The sequence below is a fragment of the Corvus cornix genome, chromosome 13, assembly GCF_000738735.6.
Source record: "Corvus cornix cornix isolate S_Up_H32 chromosome 13, ASM73873v5, whole genome shotgun sequence".
Classification (NCBI taxonomy): domain Eukaryota; kingdom Metazoa; phylum Chordata; class Aves; order Passeriformes; family Corvidae; genus Corvus; species Corvus cornix.
The window spans coordinates 19,237,885-19,254,631 of record NC_046343.1 but is presented as its reverse complement, the minus strand read 5'-3'; the positions used below and the strand labels follow the sequence as shown (position 1 = coordinate 19,254,631).

The following is a 16,747-nucleotide window of genomic DNA, read 5'->3' as shown; positions in this document are numbered from 1 at the left end:
TTGGGAATTCTAATAAATTTGGAACATGAAGGATTAGAATTTCACCAACACCTTGCACAATTTTTCATCCAATTTCTTCATGCATTGCTGCAATTAGAATGAACACCACAAACACCAAATTATTACATGTGGATCTCAGTCTCTCCTATCTGTCATCGTCCCACTCAATTTCTTTTTGACCTATATCCTCAATGTCTGCTGCAAGTTCTTGTCAAAAAGGACAGTGGCATTTCACTTCAGCAGCAACTTTCTGAACTCAAAAGTTTCCTCTGGAAATTGAAAATTATCAGTCTAATTGAAGCCTCCAAGACAGGTTTTAAAAACAAAACTAAACAAAACAAATCAGAATTTATCAGAACTTTTTTTCATCTTCTTCTTCTTCACATTAAGTGAAAACAGCGCTGACCCGAATTTTCAGCCTGAACATATATTAAAAACCCTAACCAAGCAAAAAAGAAAACTGAATAAAACAGCACTAACGATGGTGATCACTTAAATTTACATTTAAAATGTTAACAATTTTGTTAGTGAAACTGTTGATATAAAATGTCTAGTGCCATTCAGTTTAAAGGTTTCCTCATTAACTTTATAGCATTTCTTCTACTTGATGGCATGAAAACCTGATGACCATAGGACAATGGAAATCTTTATTAAATGCTTCTAATAGCAAGGCACTACTTATTTGAACTATTACATATAGAAGGAAATGTACTGTCACTCTCTTAATTCATAAGAACACCTAAAGGTAGAGAGAGTAAATGTTAATTCTCTATCATGTTCTATTGTTGAAAGATGGATTTTTCTTTCAAACCTCTGTCTGCTGACATACACACAGGCTTACAACACACTGTATTCCAGGGGTACTCAGGATGCTGGAGATTTGTAGCAGAGTAAAAATGCATCAGACAAGGTGATGTAAGTTCCAAAGGGCAGGAACCATAGAGACATGAAAAAATTTATTATCTCTGTTTTATTAATAGGGAATTGGCTCAGCTGGCAAAAAGGGTTAGTACTATGTCATGTAAAGGACATCATACAGGGCAGGTTCTGTGCAATATCTAAATGGCTCCATTTTTACTACATCTTCACAAGTGTCATGGGGGTTAAACAGTTTATCCAGATAGAATGACACCTATGATCAGCTAAGGCTGGTTATTTCCATGAAAGCAGCTGAATCTTCTACAAAAGAGGTATTTGATACTAGCTCCTCAGATATTGCTTTACAGTGAATTAAAAAAAAAAAGGTTATTTCTAGAAGAAAAAGAAAAGACCTGTCAGTGAAAAATATAATTGGAAAATACACTGGCAAGAAATTTCTTTATCACCTTTCAATAGTCATTACCTACAAGAAGTTCTGAGAAGTCATGACTCATGTGTTTTCAAGAATCCACTGAGATGTTCTCAGCAACTCATGAGGTTTGGGTTGGAAAATGCTAGGATAGCAACTGACAGAACACCCACATTCCAAGAAAAGTAGGAGTGTTGAGTAGAATCTACTACATGACAGTGGAATTGAATGAGGTAATATAGTATCTTATAACAATTGCGGCAAAAAAAGTTCTGAGAATGCTGCATTTGTTAGACTTCTTTTAATGAAGATTTGTACGTATATTCAAGACCTTTAATTTTAATTGGAATTCTAATGTTGAAAGTGTATGACCTTCTCTTAGTGTTCACAAAAGCATTGTCTAAAATGTCTGTTAAAACACTTTCAAGAAGAGCAGAACAGTCTGACTTTAATTAGGCTGTGTGTGAATTTGGGAAGTTTCAGACCTAAATTGCAACAGATTCTGAACCCCCTTGACTGCGGCCTGCATGCTCCAATCGAGGACTGTGATTTTTTGTCTCCCCCTTCCCTCTCTTAGCTCTGAAAAGGCTTGGATTTCTCCAACACAAAATGCAATAGAAGGCATAACTTAAAAGGTGTTAGCTCAGTCTGTTGGTACTCACAATGGTGCTGCTGAAAGCCACTTGAGACTGGTTGCTGTCACGTCGACCGACTGACCTGTTCCTTGTGTGCCCCTGAAAACGTGCCCGGGCGCTCTGGCACCTCCTCAAAGTTCTCATGCTATTGTGCTTATAAGTGGCTGGTTTCTCAAGATTCATGGGAGGAAGAGTGAAATGTTGAAGTTTTGCAAAGTCCTCATTGTCTAAATCCAACTCTTTGTGTGTTTTCAGGCGCCTGGCTGTGAAAGAAAAATGCAACCTTACCTCATTTCCATTGTTTAGGAGGAATTCCTTGATCAGTTAAAAAACCTGAAACAAACTAAACTAAAGCCAAAACGTTTTAGCACCAGAAAAATTTCACTGTCCACTGCAGTTTCTGGCAACTGCTACTGTTATTATTGCAAGAAAATGTGTTTTCAAAGTGATCAGTCAGTTTTATGGGCTTCTCTAAATGTTTTGTCTCTTCAGCTGCTTTTTGCATTTGGAATAGGAGAGTGAAATACGGTAATTCACAAATTTGCTAATATTTTCTGTCTCAGAACACAAACATCTCTCTGGCAGCTGCTTGCCATCTTAACAGGATCCTTTCCACTACATAGAGCATGAAAGTAATGATGAAGGAGGGGCCTGAGTCAACCTCCTGAATTCAGAACACCAATTGCCAAGATCCTTCAGATCTGGACTGCAGCCAGAATCCACTTTCAGGAAGGGGTGCCTGTATTTTTCATACCACACGGAAGTGTATGGTAATTACTTTTGGACCCACTGAGTTTAAATACTAACTAATATCAGTTTGTGAGCTTATAAAAGGTTGTCCAGTGTTCACTTAGAAATGAAAGAGAAAATGTTCTTTTGATGTGCTCTAGTGGATACTGAATGCAGGGTAAATCCTGGAGGTGCCTGCAGAAGGATCTGGAAAACCTTTCCCATATGACTTCTGAATCATTTAAAATGCCTTCACTTTTGTGAATCTCTGTATCAGCAATCACTCACAAAATAGTGACTAATCCACAAAGGTCTACATTCAATCAGAGGGCTCAGTAGGTTTAATATTTAAATTAATAACATTTAATTGCTCAGACAAAAACAGCAATTATATAAAAGTGTCTCTCACCATTTTCCTGATGGGAAAACTCAATTCCATCAACAGTACAGCGTCGGAATACCATTTTGTTTTCTGTTAGTGTCCCAGTTTTGTCTGAGAAGATATACTGGATTTGTCCGAGGTCTTCAGTAATAGTGAGGGCACGGCACTGGATGGGCAAATCTGCTTCTTCATCATATAGGTCAATGTCATTGTGAATTAAGAAGACTTGGACCAATTTGACCAACTCAATTGACACATAAAGAGAAATGGGGATTAAAATCTGAAAGAGAGTTTAAATTCTCAGTGAGCAGTGATAAAAATTTTGCTGCTTTCTACCAGCAGTGTCCTGGCATAGGCATACTAATGATTTCCAAAGAAACAGTTCTTCCTAGAGACATATTATAGTACTGATGAATAATAACTCAGGGAAGAAAAAAAAAAAATCCTGCACACAATAGAAATGGAGAAACAGGGATAATAAGTGGCAAACTTAAGACAAAACTCCTAGAGTACCAAATTCAAAGATGGGTCTTTCAGAGGATGCCCTTACAAAGCACATTTTCTGGACATAGGATCATGCTTGTTCTTACCCTTCTGAAACTCTGAAAGGATGGACTAAAACAGACTAACTCTTAGTGTAGAAAAGTTTCACAAACCATTACTTTGCACACAAGATCTCCCACCCATGATCTTCCTTGCCCTGAAATAATAATGATTTCTTTAGATGCACAGATATTCTGTTTCAGTAATGAAGTATAATCCCCCAAGGAATCCCTGAGCAGCTCTGAAAGTTATATTCAGATTTTGTTCATATTAAAGAAATTCTGTCCATGTAAATGTCAGCAGTGACATCAAGAAATCTGAAAAGTAAATGTAATTCTTTTCCTCACCCAATAAAATATTCTTTCCCAATTAGACTTAATCACACTCAGATATACAAGTATCCTACTTCCAATTTAGCTTCTTTCCTAGACTAGATGAACCATACCTAGTTATTATTCCCCACTGACAAACTGGAAATTTTTGTTTCACTGTTTTTCTGAGATGTTAAGTGGCATCCTTAGTTTGGAATTCTGGATATAGGCAGAAAAAAAAAGCTGACATTTGGATGTAAACATCCTCTTTATTGCATCTGCTAGATATTCTGAGTTAAAGATATTATACGTGTGTTTCCTATTTATAGCCTTGTGCAGTTTCAATAGCAAGAAAAAAAATCTGCAGTTAGAAAGAAAAAAAAAATAAACTATTTCACACCTGGATGATTTGAAACACTCCTAGCAATATTTTCAAATAGAATTAAGAAGGCACTGCACAGCTATTAGTTGATATTGATTGTTCATTAGTGATTATATTCAAATTTGAGTAGCTTCTTCCTTGGAGGTAACAGAGAGGTTTTTGTCTTTTACCTGCAACAGGATTATCATTGTCAGGAACATGTAGAAACCAGCAAGAACTGGAGACACAAAATTGCCATTCCCATCTGGGACATCATAAGGTGGGTGCTCCCAAAAGTTTCCTGTCCAAATGCCATGCGCTGTAGGAATGAGATACGAGATTGAAATCGGCTGAGCAGTGAAGCAAGTGACAAAGCTTCTGAAATGTGCAGATATGGACTGCTCTGGTAATAAAACAGAGAGAGCATTTCCAAAACAATGCTCCCCAAGCAATGCTGCAAATATTTTGGAGAATGCAAAGCACCTGCAGATCTGTGTAGCACATGCACATAATTGATACGCTAGTGAGAAATAAATATTCAGGGATGTTTTAATTCATCTCTGCTTCAGCAGGTGTTCTCTATGGCTCTTAACTCTGCACAGATCTTTTCTCATTGTACGCTTCCCTGCTGGAAGACTCCATCTCTATCACCTACCCATAAAAATCCTCAGTGCTGAAGACTCTCTTTCCTGTTACAGAAATAAAACTTAGAACCTTTGTATATAGGCAAACTAAAATATTTCTTATTCTCCCTGGCCATTCTTGATTTCAATCTGTCTTTGTTAAGAGTTGACAAACCCCCTAAATTCAGTCTGGGCAACTCATCTTTACATTCCTTCAATTAAATCATATCCCAAACTGTTTCTTCCTCTGTGTTTTAAACACCAGTAGATATTATTGCACTGTTACAACAAAGCCTCTGTTCCAGGACTTAACAACATCCCATCACAATTGTTTTACCACTTTCCATACTGTCCTTATTGAAATAAACTTTTCTCAAGGACATTATTAAATTTACAGCATCAGAAACTTCCCACGGAGCTAAGGCAACAACTTGGTTCCCCTCGTTGCATCATTTGTCCAGATGCCAAAAACCTCTATCAGTCCACATTGCATATCCAGCTCCAATAAAACTTTCATTAGCACCAGTGAACCTAGCAGTTGTTTTGCAGCATCTGCCTATTAAAATGCTGCCAAAAATATTGAAATTATTTTGGCAATGGTCTCTGGCTGCTTCAGACCACAGTCACATCTGAATAAGGACAAATCTGCTCTACAAGCCACTTCTTACCCCAATTTATCACAGTGTGCAAAAACAATCCTGATAACTGATCCACCAGTGATACTTCTTCCTCGAACCCTACATTCAGACAAGGCTGCAAAGCACAAAGTCATGGTAAAGCCTCTGGACGTTTTGGTTGGATGAAAGCTAATGGACTTTTTACTGTTCTACATGTTTCACTTGATTTCTTTTAAGCTGAGCAGATAAATTATTTTTTAAATGCAGATTTTTTCATCTGAGAATTCTTTAAACCTTAAATTGAAGGATTTTATTTCTCAAGGGCTCCTACACACCCGACAAAGACAAGTCTCTAAATCCCCATGACAGCAGACAGGGAACAAGGAAAATAAAATCTCTCCCTCACACAGAGCTCAGTTGTCAAACTGAAATCCCCTTTTGGTGCCAAAAAGGCCCACTGCAACATGAAGCAGTAAAATGAAAGAAGTGATTAAGTCAGTTCAATTGTTTATTTGTTTTGGATGGCCCTTACTTCTCATGGTATTACACGGATGACTGACTGGTATGCCACATACCATACCTCCAGGGCAGGCACAGGAAAACTTGATTTGACTGTCATTAAATCAGAGCAGTAGCACTAAGCAAGTTATCACTAAAACAAAACAAATTAAAAGAAAAATGGGCTCATGGGAGCTCCTGTTTTCTCTTTAAAGCATTGCCCCATGTAAAAGTCAGTGGAGTTAAAATTTGGTCCTTTGCTGAGAATTATGAGATTCTATTAATTCTGGCCTGCCTGGGACAGATTATAATAAGAGCTAGAAGGCAAGCAGCACACACAGCAAAGATGATCTTTTTGTGATTAGCAATCCAGTAAACTCCAGTCAGTTAACACCAGTTACTAAATTCATGTGTTCACCTGCAAGGACCCCAGAAAAAAGCAGGCTATTCGAACATAAGCAATTATTCCATCTCACAGCCTGATGTAAAAGGGCTGTGAGAAGGAAGGAAGCCATGGAGGATGTAAACTGAATGAATTAGTTATGAGCAGCTAGGTTCTAAATTGTGTGTCTCTGTCTAATATCACTCCCAAACATATTAGAGGAAGACGCTACTGAAATGAAAGTAAAGCAAAATAATTTTACTTTTTCTCTTATGCACAAGGAACAAACACCCCCTCAGGAAGTGCTCAGGAAGGAAGGAAGATCTCAGCTGGCAAATACCAATTCCTACAATGAAGTCACAGAACGGCTTTCTCTTGCTTTACATGTATTATACCATGGTGGGGATGAATCTTATCTGAAACATTTATAGGCCATGAGTGGGTTTTCTTCATCTGAATTGCTCAGATCTGCCATTTTAACTCATCCATTGGAAACAACAAGGACGGTCTAAGGACACCAAGAGCATTCTGCTTTAGATTTCACTCATGTCTACAAGATTGATTTTAATCACTGTGGCTCCCTCTCTCTCATGGCTGGGGCATTTGGAAGAGATAACTCAGGCCAGATTAATAGCCCAGCAAGGGGCCAGAGAGCCCAGCAAGGGCTCCAGGCATCTCCAGGCAACTGAGAGTCTGAGCCCTAGCCCTGAGTATACATCTTTGTATGAGAGCGGATGTGGAAAGAGATGAAAGAAAATAAATATCGGTTACCAAAAAACATGGTTCTTATGTCTATAAAAGTCCTCATGAATTATCACAGAGGCAGAAGTCTCTTACACACCCCTTGGGAACATGTGAGAAGATTTCTTCCAGAAGTCTGGACATAGGTTCCGTGGTTACTTTTCCGGAAATTGAGGGAAAGGATTTCGATGTGTGCCCCTTCAACAATTTGGTGGTAAGAAACAATGGATCCTAACTTATACTATTTCTTAGCTAGCTGTAAATTTCATGGTACCTTTAACCCCACCTGTATAATACTAGTATTCCCATTTGTCTTATTCCTGTGTAGTAATAGTCTGTTTTAAGTCTGACATTTGTTAGTTTTGTGCCTATTAATAAATAATTCATTCTATAATAGACTGAATCAGCCATTATTAAAGAACTTGCAAATGAGAGTGGGTCTTGGAGTGCTGGCCACCTCAATAATGCGACTGCCTGCTGCCAGAGGCCTGGACAAAAGGCAGTAACTTATTTAAACCCACATAATTGATTGTTGGGGTTTTAGGAGCTCTCCTGTTTTTTTTTTTTTTTTCTGTTAAAGGAGTTTTCCCCATACATGTTGCTAGGGGAACAAATGGCTGGATACTTCAAAACAAAGGAGCTGGCTACTCTTTTGTTTCACCTGGGTGTGTGGGCAGTCGGTCTCGGTGTTTGGACAGAGAGGGAGGCTGCTTTCTTCGGCTGCTTTTCCTTCTGCTGGAGAAGCCCCGGGATCCCAAAGCCCGCCTTCCCTACCCCGCTGGGAGCTGGGCTGTGGCCGCCCTGACCCGCCGTTGCTTTGAGCCTTCGCTACGTTGTAGCCGTGCTCACCCTGCCTGCCCAGACCTCCAGGGGGGTTCCCCGTTTGGATACATCTCATCTGCCACCCGGGATTTGTGCTCGTGCCTGCCGTTCCAGCCTGCCATTCCAGCCTGCTGTTCCCAAGGGTCCAGCCAGACACCGGGGCCAGCTGCCCAGGGGTTTGTGAAGTCTTTATTCCATCCCTTCCCGGGATACCGGGGCACCAGTGCCGCGTGCTCCCAGAGCTCGCTCCGGAGCGCCCCCTGCAGCCGCGGGGGATCCATTGCACCTGCCCTGCTCACCGGGAGCCGCCAGCGCCCCTGCTGGCTGCGAGCGGAACTGCACCCGAGGGGAAAGGGCCTGACAGCCGAGAAGGCTGGGACTGGGTTTGTGATTGTTTGCTGTTACTGCCATAGTTATTGTTGTTTGTTTGACTGGTTAAACACATATAGATATATAATAGTAAAGAACTGTTTTTCCTATTTTCCACATCTTTGCCTAAAAGCCCCTTGATTTCAAAATTATAATAACTAGAGGGAAGGGGGTTGCATCTGCCATTCCAAGGGAGGCTCCTGCCTTCCTTAGCAGACACCTGTCTTTCAAACCAAGACATTCATTCATAACAATCTCCATTTAGGAGAAAGATTTTTGTCAGTGCTTCATACCTATAGCTCCAACAAGGCACATCACAAATAGGAGTCCCACACATAAGAAAATATCCATATTCATCCGTCGCTCTAATCTGCTGCGCTTGTAACGAGGACCGCTGTTATTTAGCATGGCCTTTGTTTCATGACCTTGAAAACACAAATGAATATCATCACGTTTATGTAGTATTTTGTATTTTGGTTTGGTTTTTTAAAAGTATTTAAAAACCACTAGATACATTTTGTATATGAAATAAAATTCAACAAGTCAGTGGAAAAACGTTAATATTAAGCTTTTCAATATTTGGTTGTAAAGTACTGACAAAACTGACGAGAAATAAAAGAATCCCCAGTCCTTAAACTTAGTGAATTAGAATTGAACTGCTATACCTCTAATGGAAAAAGAGATGTGCTGTAAAAAGTCAAGAAGCAGAAATTACTTTTTCAATTCTATTTATATTATCTAAACTGTGGGTCCACAACTGGGATATTGGGACACCATCTGTTGCTGTATTAAATGGTATCTTTCACGTTTATTTCTACAGCCCTTTTCCCTGAAAATACAGACCCTGCAGACTTGTATTTAGTTTTTTTGTGCATGTGCATGATGTGTGTGACAAGGACTGTTTTCCAAACCACCGTTTAGCTTTCTCTAGGGAAGTGATTTAACCCAAAATCTGTAAGTTAGGTGCAGTTCAATCACACCTGCTGGATTCATTCCAGGTTTACATCAAAGATTGTTAATTAAGAAGAGAACTACAGAGAAAATTACTCTCCATCCTGATGTTCAGGACATTCACTCAAGAGCTGGGGCTCCTTGTTTACTATTCCAATGAATATGTAATTATTTACACAACCTGGAGCTGTGTCAGTGGGACCAGTTTATACTACCAGTGCCCCTGCCTTTCCAACTCAACATGTAAGTACAAACCCACTCGTTCCACTTAGGCAGGTATTCAGTGTACAGCTTGTGAAGCAGGAGATATATGTTCACTCCCATATAGGCAGAACTGAGAACAAACCCTAAGCCTTCCCTTTGGTGAACAAATTCTCTAACCACTGAAGTGCACTGAAGGGGATGGGACTGCTGCTTGCATTTCTGTTCCTCCAGCAGCTGTGTGAATCTTGTTCCTCACTTTTCTTTTGTGTCAGGCAGAATGGAATGCTTTGTGTTGAAAAAAAAACCAAGCCAAACCCCTCTAATCCCTCCCAGAAAATGCTCAAGGAAGTGCTGATGAATTTATTTCAGGAAGAAATCGTTAAGAGCTTCTTTCCAAATATCAGTTCTACCATTCCTTTCCACTTTAGGTTACCATTAGGAAAAGAATACTTCTGTAACACAGTTATCATCTTGTAAGGAACAGAAAATCAGAAATATGAGGAATAAACTGCTTTGTTCTCCTCTAATCCTCACACTTCCCTATGCCATGAAACACAGCACCTCACCTACCACCCCAATGGTACCTTGTCTCTCTATTTCTGGATGCTGATGGGCTCATCTAAAACTTCTTTCTGGTACTTCAGTATTTGAAAAGCATATAATTCTTACTGCTGTCCCAACCACAATGAGAAAACTACATTGGCTGTCACTCTGTAATGAGATTTTTGTGCTTTAATGCTGTCGCTTTGTGTAGAACAATTTGGGTAGCCATGAAAAGTATAACAATCCTTGGGTCAGATGAGAACTGCACAGACCAAGCAATCTCACTAAGTGATGCCTGTACTCCTCACAAAGGCTTCCATTAGAAAGAAAGTTTGAGGAGTAATAGAGTTACAAAAATGGAAAGTGTGCCATCTTATTATGTGACTGATCTTGATTGTTCAGAAATGGTCACAGACCATCATTAAAAGCCAGAGTATAATCAATGTCAAAGAACCCTAGAAATGAAGGTGATACTGACTGAAGCCAGTCTAATTTTAGGAAAAAAAGAATAAACTTTCATGCTGACATTAACAATAAGAACTCAGGTGGAAATTGATTTGAAGACTTACTCATATGAAAACCACCACATCTTGGGAATAACTTTAAAACTCCAACCTTTGCTACTGGCAGCTTAAGCAACATAAATGGAGATCCACATTATGATCTCTGCTGGTGGTCAAGGGAACATACTGAGAAATCTGAGCTAAACAGAAGAAAATTAGGAATAGCAACAGGAGAAGGGAAGATAAATTACTCCTATTATATTGGGAATGATCCCTACTGAGATTTTTATATAGTAGCTACTTTGGAAAAAAAAAGGTTGCTGAGTTTGGCTCTGGCTCTCCTCCTCTGCCTGGTGGGCACCACCCTTGCATGTGGTGTTAAGAGAGACACACAATGAAAGACCTACAAAAGCAAAGCTACCTTGGTAAGATATGGGAGCTACAGACATTTAGAGTGCAGTGTAGTAGTAAAATAAACAAATCTGTTTTCAGGTAAATTGTTCTGGGCTGTGGAGATTAATCTCAGCTAAATGACTCTTGTAAAGATTTGACTTCTCTTTTCTCTTAGGTGGCTCAACCCTGAACCCCTTGCTGCTGATCAGACATAAAACAGTTAATATAACTCTTTTGGAAAGATAATAATAGCTAATGGGATTAATTGTTGTGTTTGAATTGACTTTTATTTAATCTACAAATAAGAAGGTAGCTGATACACTCTATCCAATGCAGAAGAGGTCACAGCTGCAAAGGCAATGATAAATCATGCTCACTAAGTAAAAGCAGTGATAACACTCCAAAGGTAAAAGATGCTGAGAAACAGATTAACTGACCCACTGCTGGACCTGGCACTGCTGCATTTGATCTGGGCATCAACACCATCTTTTTTTGTCCATGTGTGTCCTGCATGAAATTCATGGTTGCACAGACACACTTTGTCTATGTCAGTACAAACCTGTGCTGCTGCTTGCCTTTTCTGTCACCTCCAGCTGCTGCCTCACTGCCTCCTGCCTGCTGACACTGGCACAGATTGAATGGATGAATTAAATCCACAGATGACTGGGTTTTTTTTCTAATTAGTTCTTCAGCAGCTCCTGTTTCTACCCTGAGGAGCCAGTGAGACCTCCCTTAGGGGAGCTGTGTAAATTTTATGACAGATGGAATTACTAGTATAGCCAGAGCTGAGGGTTAAATACACCTTAGCAATTTTTTACTTCTCTGGATATTTTTACAAGATATTTGACATGCACAAGGATACGGTCACTTGCCAAAGACCCAGTGCAAGACTTGCTGGCTTTGGAGATGAATGAGTTACTTAAAAAAAAGTTATATACTTTTTCTGTGCACTACTAGTTTTTAAAACAAAACGTGAAATTATGTTACAATATTAGACTATACTTATTTCTTTAGGGATATTTACAGGGAAATTCTCAGTTAACCTAAATAAAAAGTATGTCTTACCTGCATATATAACAATTCCTACTGCAGCCTCAGTATTTCTGATGGTACATCCACGAAGCAAGAGGTTTTCAATGTTAAAACCTACCCGTTCATGGTTTGGTTTCTCCCTAGAAGAAATAAAATCAAATAGAGCAATTAATTTTTCTGTTCTAATGGGGCGTTAAAGAAAAATTTTTTGTGCATGTCTGTTTCAAGCTCAAATCAAGCAACTTTGAAGGCCCTATTTTGCTTTTAATTCCTTCAGTTTCAAGGAAGACTCCAGCAAAAAGTTACAGAGAAGTCTAAGTCTTTCTTTTAAAGACCACGTGCGCAGTGTGTGTCATGATGCAAATACAAAGCAAGTTTGGCTTTCACTTGGAAACTTACCTGGCAGATTCAGTATCTTATGAAAGAAAACAAGGGTAATTCTGCAACTTCTTACAGAGACATTTTTTTTAGAAAGATGAGCAGAGGTTCAGATGAATACATCTATACCCTGCAAGAGCCTCTGTCACTCTGTCAGCCACCAAAGGTCTTTGTGAATTTCAGTTCACTCAAGCAGTCTTTAGGCTGAGGAGCTCATCCTCATTCTCATCCTGGATAGAAGACTTTTCATCCTGGCTAAGGGTGCCCCATCACTCACCAGATCCTTCTGCTAGCAGAACATACTGATGAAAACCATAAAGTCAGTGCTCCATCAGGCAGGTAATTTGTTACTTGGCTCTGAAAATTAATGGCACACGCCTACCCCTACCCCAGCTTTTATTTTACACTGGTAGGTTCCTCCTGAGATCTTACCAAAGCTGAGAGCTTCCATTTCAGATACTTTGTCTTGTTTTTTTGTAAATGTCAGGGTGGGAAAAGAGTTTTTTTCCTAGTATAATCATCTCTCTCTACTTTCTATTTGATATTTTGCATTTCATTTACCAGTAAACAGTCACAACTCTCAAACGAAGGGCAAGGCTAGGTGTTATATCAGGGCTAAGTACAGTCCTATGTCTAAGTGCAGCTGCACATGATTACATGACTTGAACTGGACAAGGGAAAAGGTGCAGGTGCCAACAATCTACAGATGGTGGAATTGTAAAAACATAATGCCAGAAATCTGTTTTTCTTGGAATCTAAATTCAGCCATGGGGAACTCATTTAATAGAAGCCTTCTTGCATCCCCTTGAACAGAATTTTCTGTGATTCGACATGTGAGATGGATGTCACTAAGTTATCTCCTATCATTTTTAGCAGAGAGTAATCCTGACATTTTATAGCAAGGCAATAGAGCCGTAATAAGTTATTAAGGGTTCTTGGAGAAAAAGGTAGCCTGCTCCAAGTAATTTGTGTTTACAAAATAACTCAAATCTCAGCAGACCAAAGACAGAAACTCCACTAACTCTTAGCAAGTAATTTTCCCCAGAAAATTAGTTCTTCTATCCCTGAAGTGGGAAGAGAAGGGCAGCTAATTCTAAGTGTTCCATCAAGCAGGTGAGATCATAGGCATTCACCAAAGAGATTTCTGTTACAGACTTTCAGTTGAAAGTTGAATATTTTGAAGTCAGTCCTGGGTCCTAAGGGTGTGTATTTGTGTGTGTTTTCTTGTGACGTATCTCCTACATTTCTATAATCTCAGTGCTCTTTGCTGTATTACAGCAGGCTAATTGGAAGAATAGCTTCAATTTAGATTATACCCTGAAGCCAACAACCACAGCCATCAATCAATACAAACTTGACCTCTTTTCCCCTTGTAAGATGTTGCAGCAAAGGAGAAATGGCATTGCTATTAGAGGCACCATTCTTACAGGGCACAACCTCAAAACCAGATTAGACACAGTCCCGTGCTAATGGGAGAGAACTCTTTGGTTAACTCCATCAGAGATCCAGCCATTTTGCAGCTCTTCCAGATACAACACTCACAGTTTCTTGCAGAGTCATTAACTCCTAGTTTATCTATTGGTAAACTTAGCAAAGCTGGGGCATGGATGAGTATTCTGGCACATTCATGCAGTTAAATTATTTGCATAATAATGGGACATGCATTTGGTCTGGGGCAGTAGGTATTTTGGACAATTCTCTACTGTTGTGTGGGAATCAGCATGGACTGATGACCACTCTGAAGAGGGCCTTGGGACAGGCTGCTCTGTATTGGAGGGTAAGAGAATTTTAGGACATGAGCCATGACATAGAAATTTACCTTATAATTCATGAATAGGGTTAAATCTGATGAATTTGCTGTTATGCCTGTGCCAGAATTATTTAATGAAGAAAGACAAAAAAGAAACCCACCCTACTTTTTTATACTAGTCTAATGCATTGGTTCAAAAGTATTTTGGATGCATATTTGCTTTTTCTACATTCCTAATAAGAAGAAAATCTGGATTGTTTATTAGGTCTTGGATACCTGTCCTGGGGTTACTGTATGATACTGTATTCCCTATCATCTGCCCTTTGCCAGACATGAATCCTATGCCTTTCTGTGTCTTTAAGCTGGGTCCTAGAGAAAGGGAGGAAAAAAAAGTGAGCGGCTTTGTGTTCAAGGACACAGATATACATGCCCCTGCATTCCTGGCTGCTGCAGAGCGGAGGAAAGCACCTTCCTGCTTTTCCCAGCTCACAGCTCTCTGCAGCAGGGAAGAGAGTGGCATTCTCTTGTTTTTTAGCTAGGTTTTAACTAGTTTGTTAGCTAAAGCATGGAGCCTGGGACTTTAGTTTCTTCTTCTTCTCTTCTGGACTGTTCAGCAACACCAGAACATCATCCGGGAGACCCTACACACCAGCCTGGAGGGGCCCACGCTGAACCCCAGCTCCAGAGAGGAGAAAGCCACACCCACAAATGACTCTGAGATCTACCCATGTTCTCTCCACAGCGAGAGGTTTTATTATTTAGCAATTTTTTTCACCATGCCTGCGTGCACTTTACTTGTTAAATAAATAGCTTTTTTCACTTTTCCTAGGAGGAATTTCTTCCCGAACCTGGTGGGGGAGGGATGGCTGTAACCTGCCTTCTATCAGAGGACGTTCATTTTGGACATTCCTCCGAATTTTGTCTGTAAATGTGAAGAAACTAGAGCCATGCAGCTGGATACCTTTAAACAATTAGAAGGATTTATCTAAAATCTAGCTTAGTCTAACTATCAGGTCAAACGTAAATGAGCTTATGTCTACGTTTTGAAGAGAGCTGGAGTTTTGTGAAAATAATTTGTATGAAACAACTGCTAATACAATGCCAAGCCTTGGTTCTACCTTGCCATGAAACGGAGTCCAAGTCTACATCTTATGTTGACTTCTGAATCTGGGAATAGATAATAGCGACCATCAATTTCCTCAAAATATATTCCTTCCATCCAATTCCTCCAAGAGTAATATCAAAGTACAGATCCAAAAGGTATTTATGGATAACAAGTACTTACATGTAACCTTTGAATTTACTGAGATCATTGTTTGGCATTTCAAAGACGATGGTGTTTTGGAAAAATTTGGGTTCAAACACAGTCTCCTGCAAGAGAAAACACAGTGAGAGAGACAAATCCAATGAGTACTTGAAATGCTAAACACTAAGAGAAGCTTAATTTAGACCACCAGGGCTTGGAGCACTTGCCCTAGAAGGAGAGACAAAGTCATTTTTGCTCATTCAGCCTGAAGCAAAGCTTCAGAAGGGCTGAGTATTTCCCCCTCTTGGAATAACAACTGGCTGGAAGTGTTCAAGGCCAGGCTGGGCAGGGCTCTGGGCAACCTGATCTAGTGGAAGGTGTTTCTGCCCATGACCGGGGGTTAGAACGAGTTGAATTTTAAGGCTCCTTCCAATCCAAACCATTCTGGGATTCTATGATTCTATGAAATATTCAGATTACTTAGAAAAAGAGTAGTCAACCAAGAGCAAGCTCAAATGTAAAGAATTTCAAGATTTAACAGGATTTTTGATTATGCTAGAAGACTTATGTTACTGGCCAGGATGGTATAATCATAAAGAGACCACACATTTGAATGAATGTATCATAATCAAATAAAATGAAAAGCAAGACTAAGCATAAAACCCCACCACCCAACACTAAAATGAACAAACAAATCCAGAAGGGGGAAGGCAGAAGAATAAGCTCACACTGCTGGGAGAGACAAAATGAGACAAAGCTTTTCAGGCTAAGGGCTCACTCATACAGAGTTTGGAGTTGAGCATGATTTTATTTGAGTTCCCCAGTGTTCAGGGAAATGGCTTGGGGTTTGGACTACATGAAGCAGTCCAGAAAGCAGTCAGCATGAGAGGTACCTGACTGCCATAAGTGGTGATTTAGTCTTAACTGAAAAATACACAGAACTTTGATCTTTGATTAAGAAAATGTAATAAAAATGGGATGTGAGAAATGTGAAAGATGATAATTATTGCTGTGCCACAGAATTTTTAAAAGAACTGAAGCTCACTTAATATAAAATCCTCTGTTAGGAAAGCTGGAAATAAAGTCTGCTGCTGGGCCTCCCTACCTTTTTCTACAGCAAGCACTGTGCTTTAATGTTTACATTATTTTCTCTCTCTTGTTCTTTTTTTCATAAATGAAACATATATTCTTTTTTTTATACTATATATATATACATAAGTACAAAAAAGTAGAGCATAGATAAAAAATTGTTGGAGGAAATATACAAGCTTCAGGAATATAAGGGCATTTTGTATACCTTCTGATCCTTGTGGCTGAGTATTTTTAGAATGCCTGTTAAGAGAGAATTTTCACCTCTGCTGAATCTTGTTCAACTCAGTGAACTTAACAGGAAAATCAGTTCATACTTGGTTTTGCCAGAAGTATTTGTACAACAGGAGAACAGGA

General features: G+C 39.4%; 1 protein-coding gene across 3 annotated transcripts in view; it reads right to left on the bottom strand.

Moving 5' to 3' along the window:
• ATP10B (ATPase phospholipid transporting 10B (putative)) overlaps nt 1–16,747 on the bottom strand; it is a 60,683-nt gene that overhangs the window by 29,045 nt on the left and 14,891 nt on the right. For all 3 annotated transcript variants that reach the window (XM_020584822.2, XM_039559650.1, XM_039559651.1), the window contains exons 3-8: nt 15,341–15,426; nt 11,961–12,067; nt 8,595–8,726; nt 4,441–4,568; nt 3,062–3,314; nt 1,951–2,186 (exon numbers count right to left, since the gene is read on the bottom strand). In XM_020584822.2, the coding sequence (XP_020440411.2) occupies nt 1,951–2,186; nt 3,062–3,314; nt 4,441–4,568; nt 8,595–8,726; nt 11,961–12,067; nt 15,341–15,426 (942 nt within the window). The remainder of the gene's footprint in view (nt 1–1,950; nt 2,187–3,061; nt 3,315–4,440; nt 4,569–8,594; nt 8,727–11,960; nt 12,068–15,340; nt 15,427–16,747) is intronic.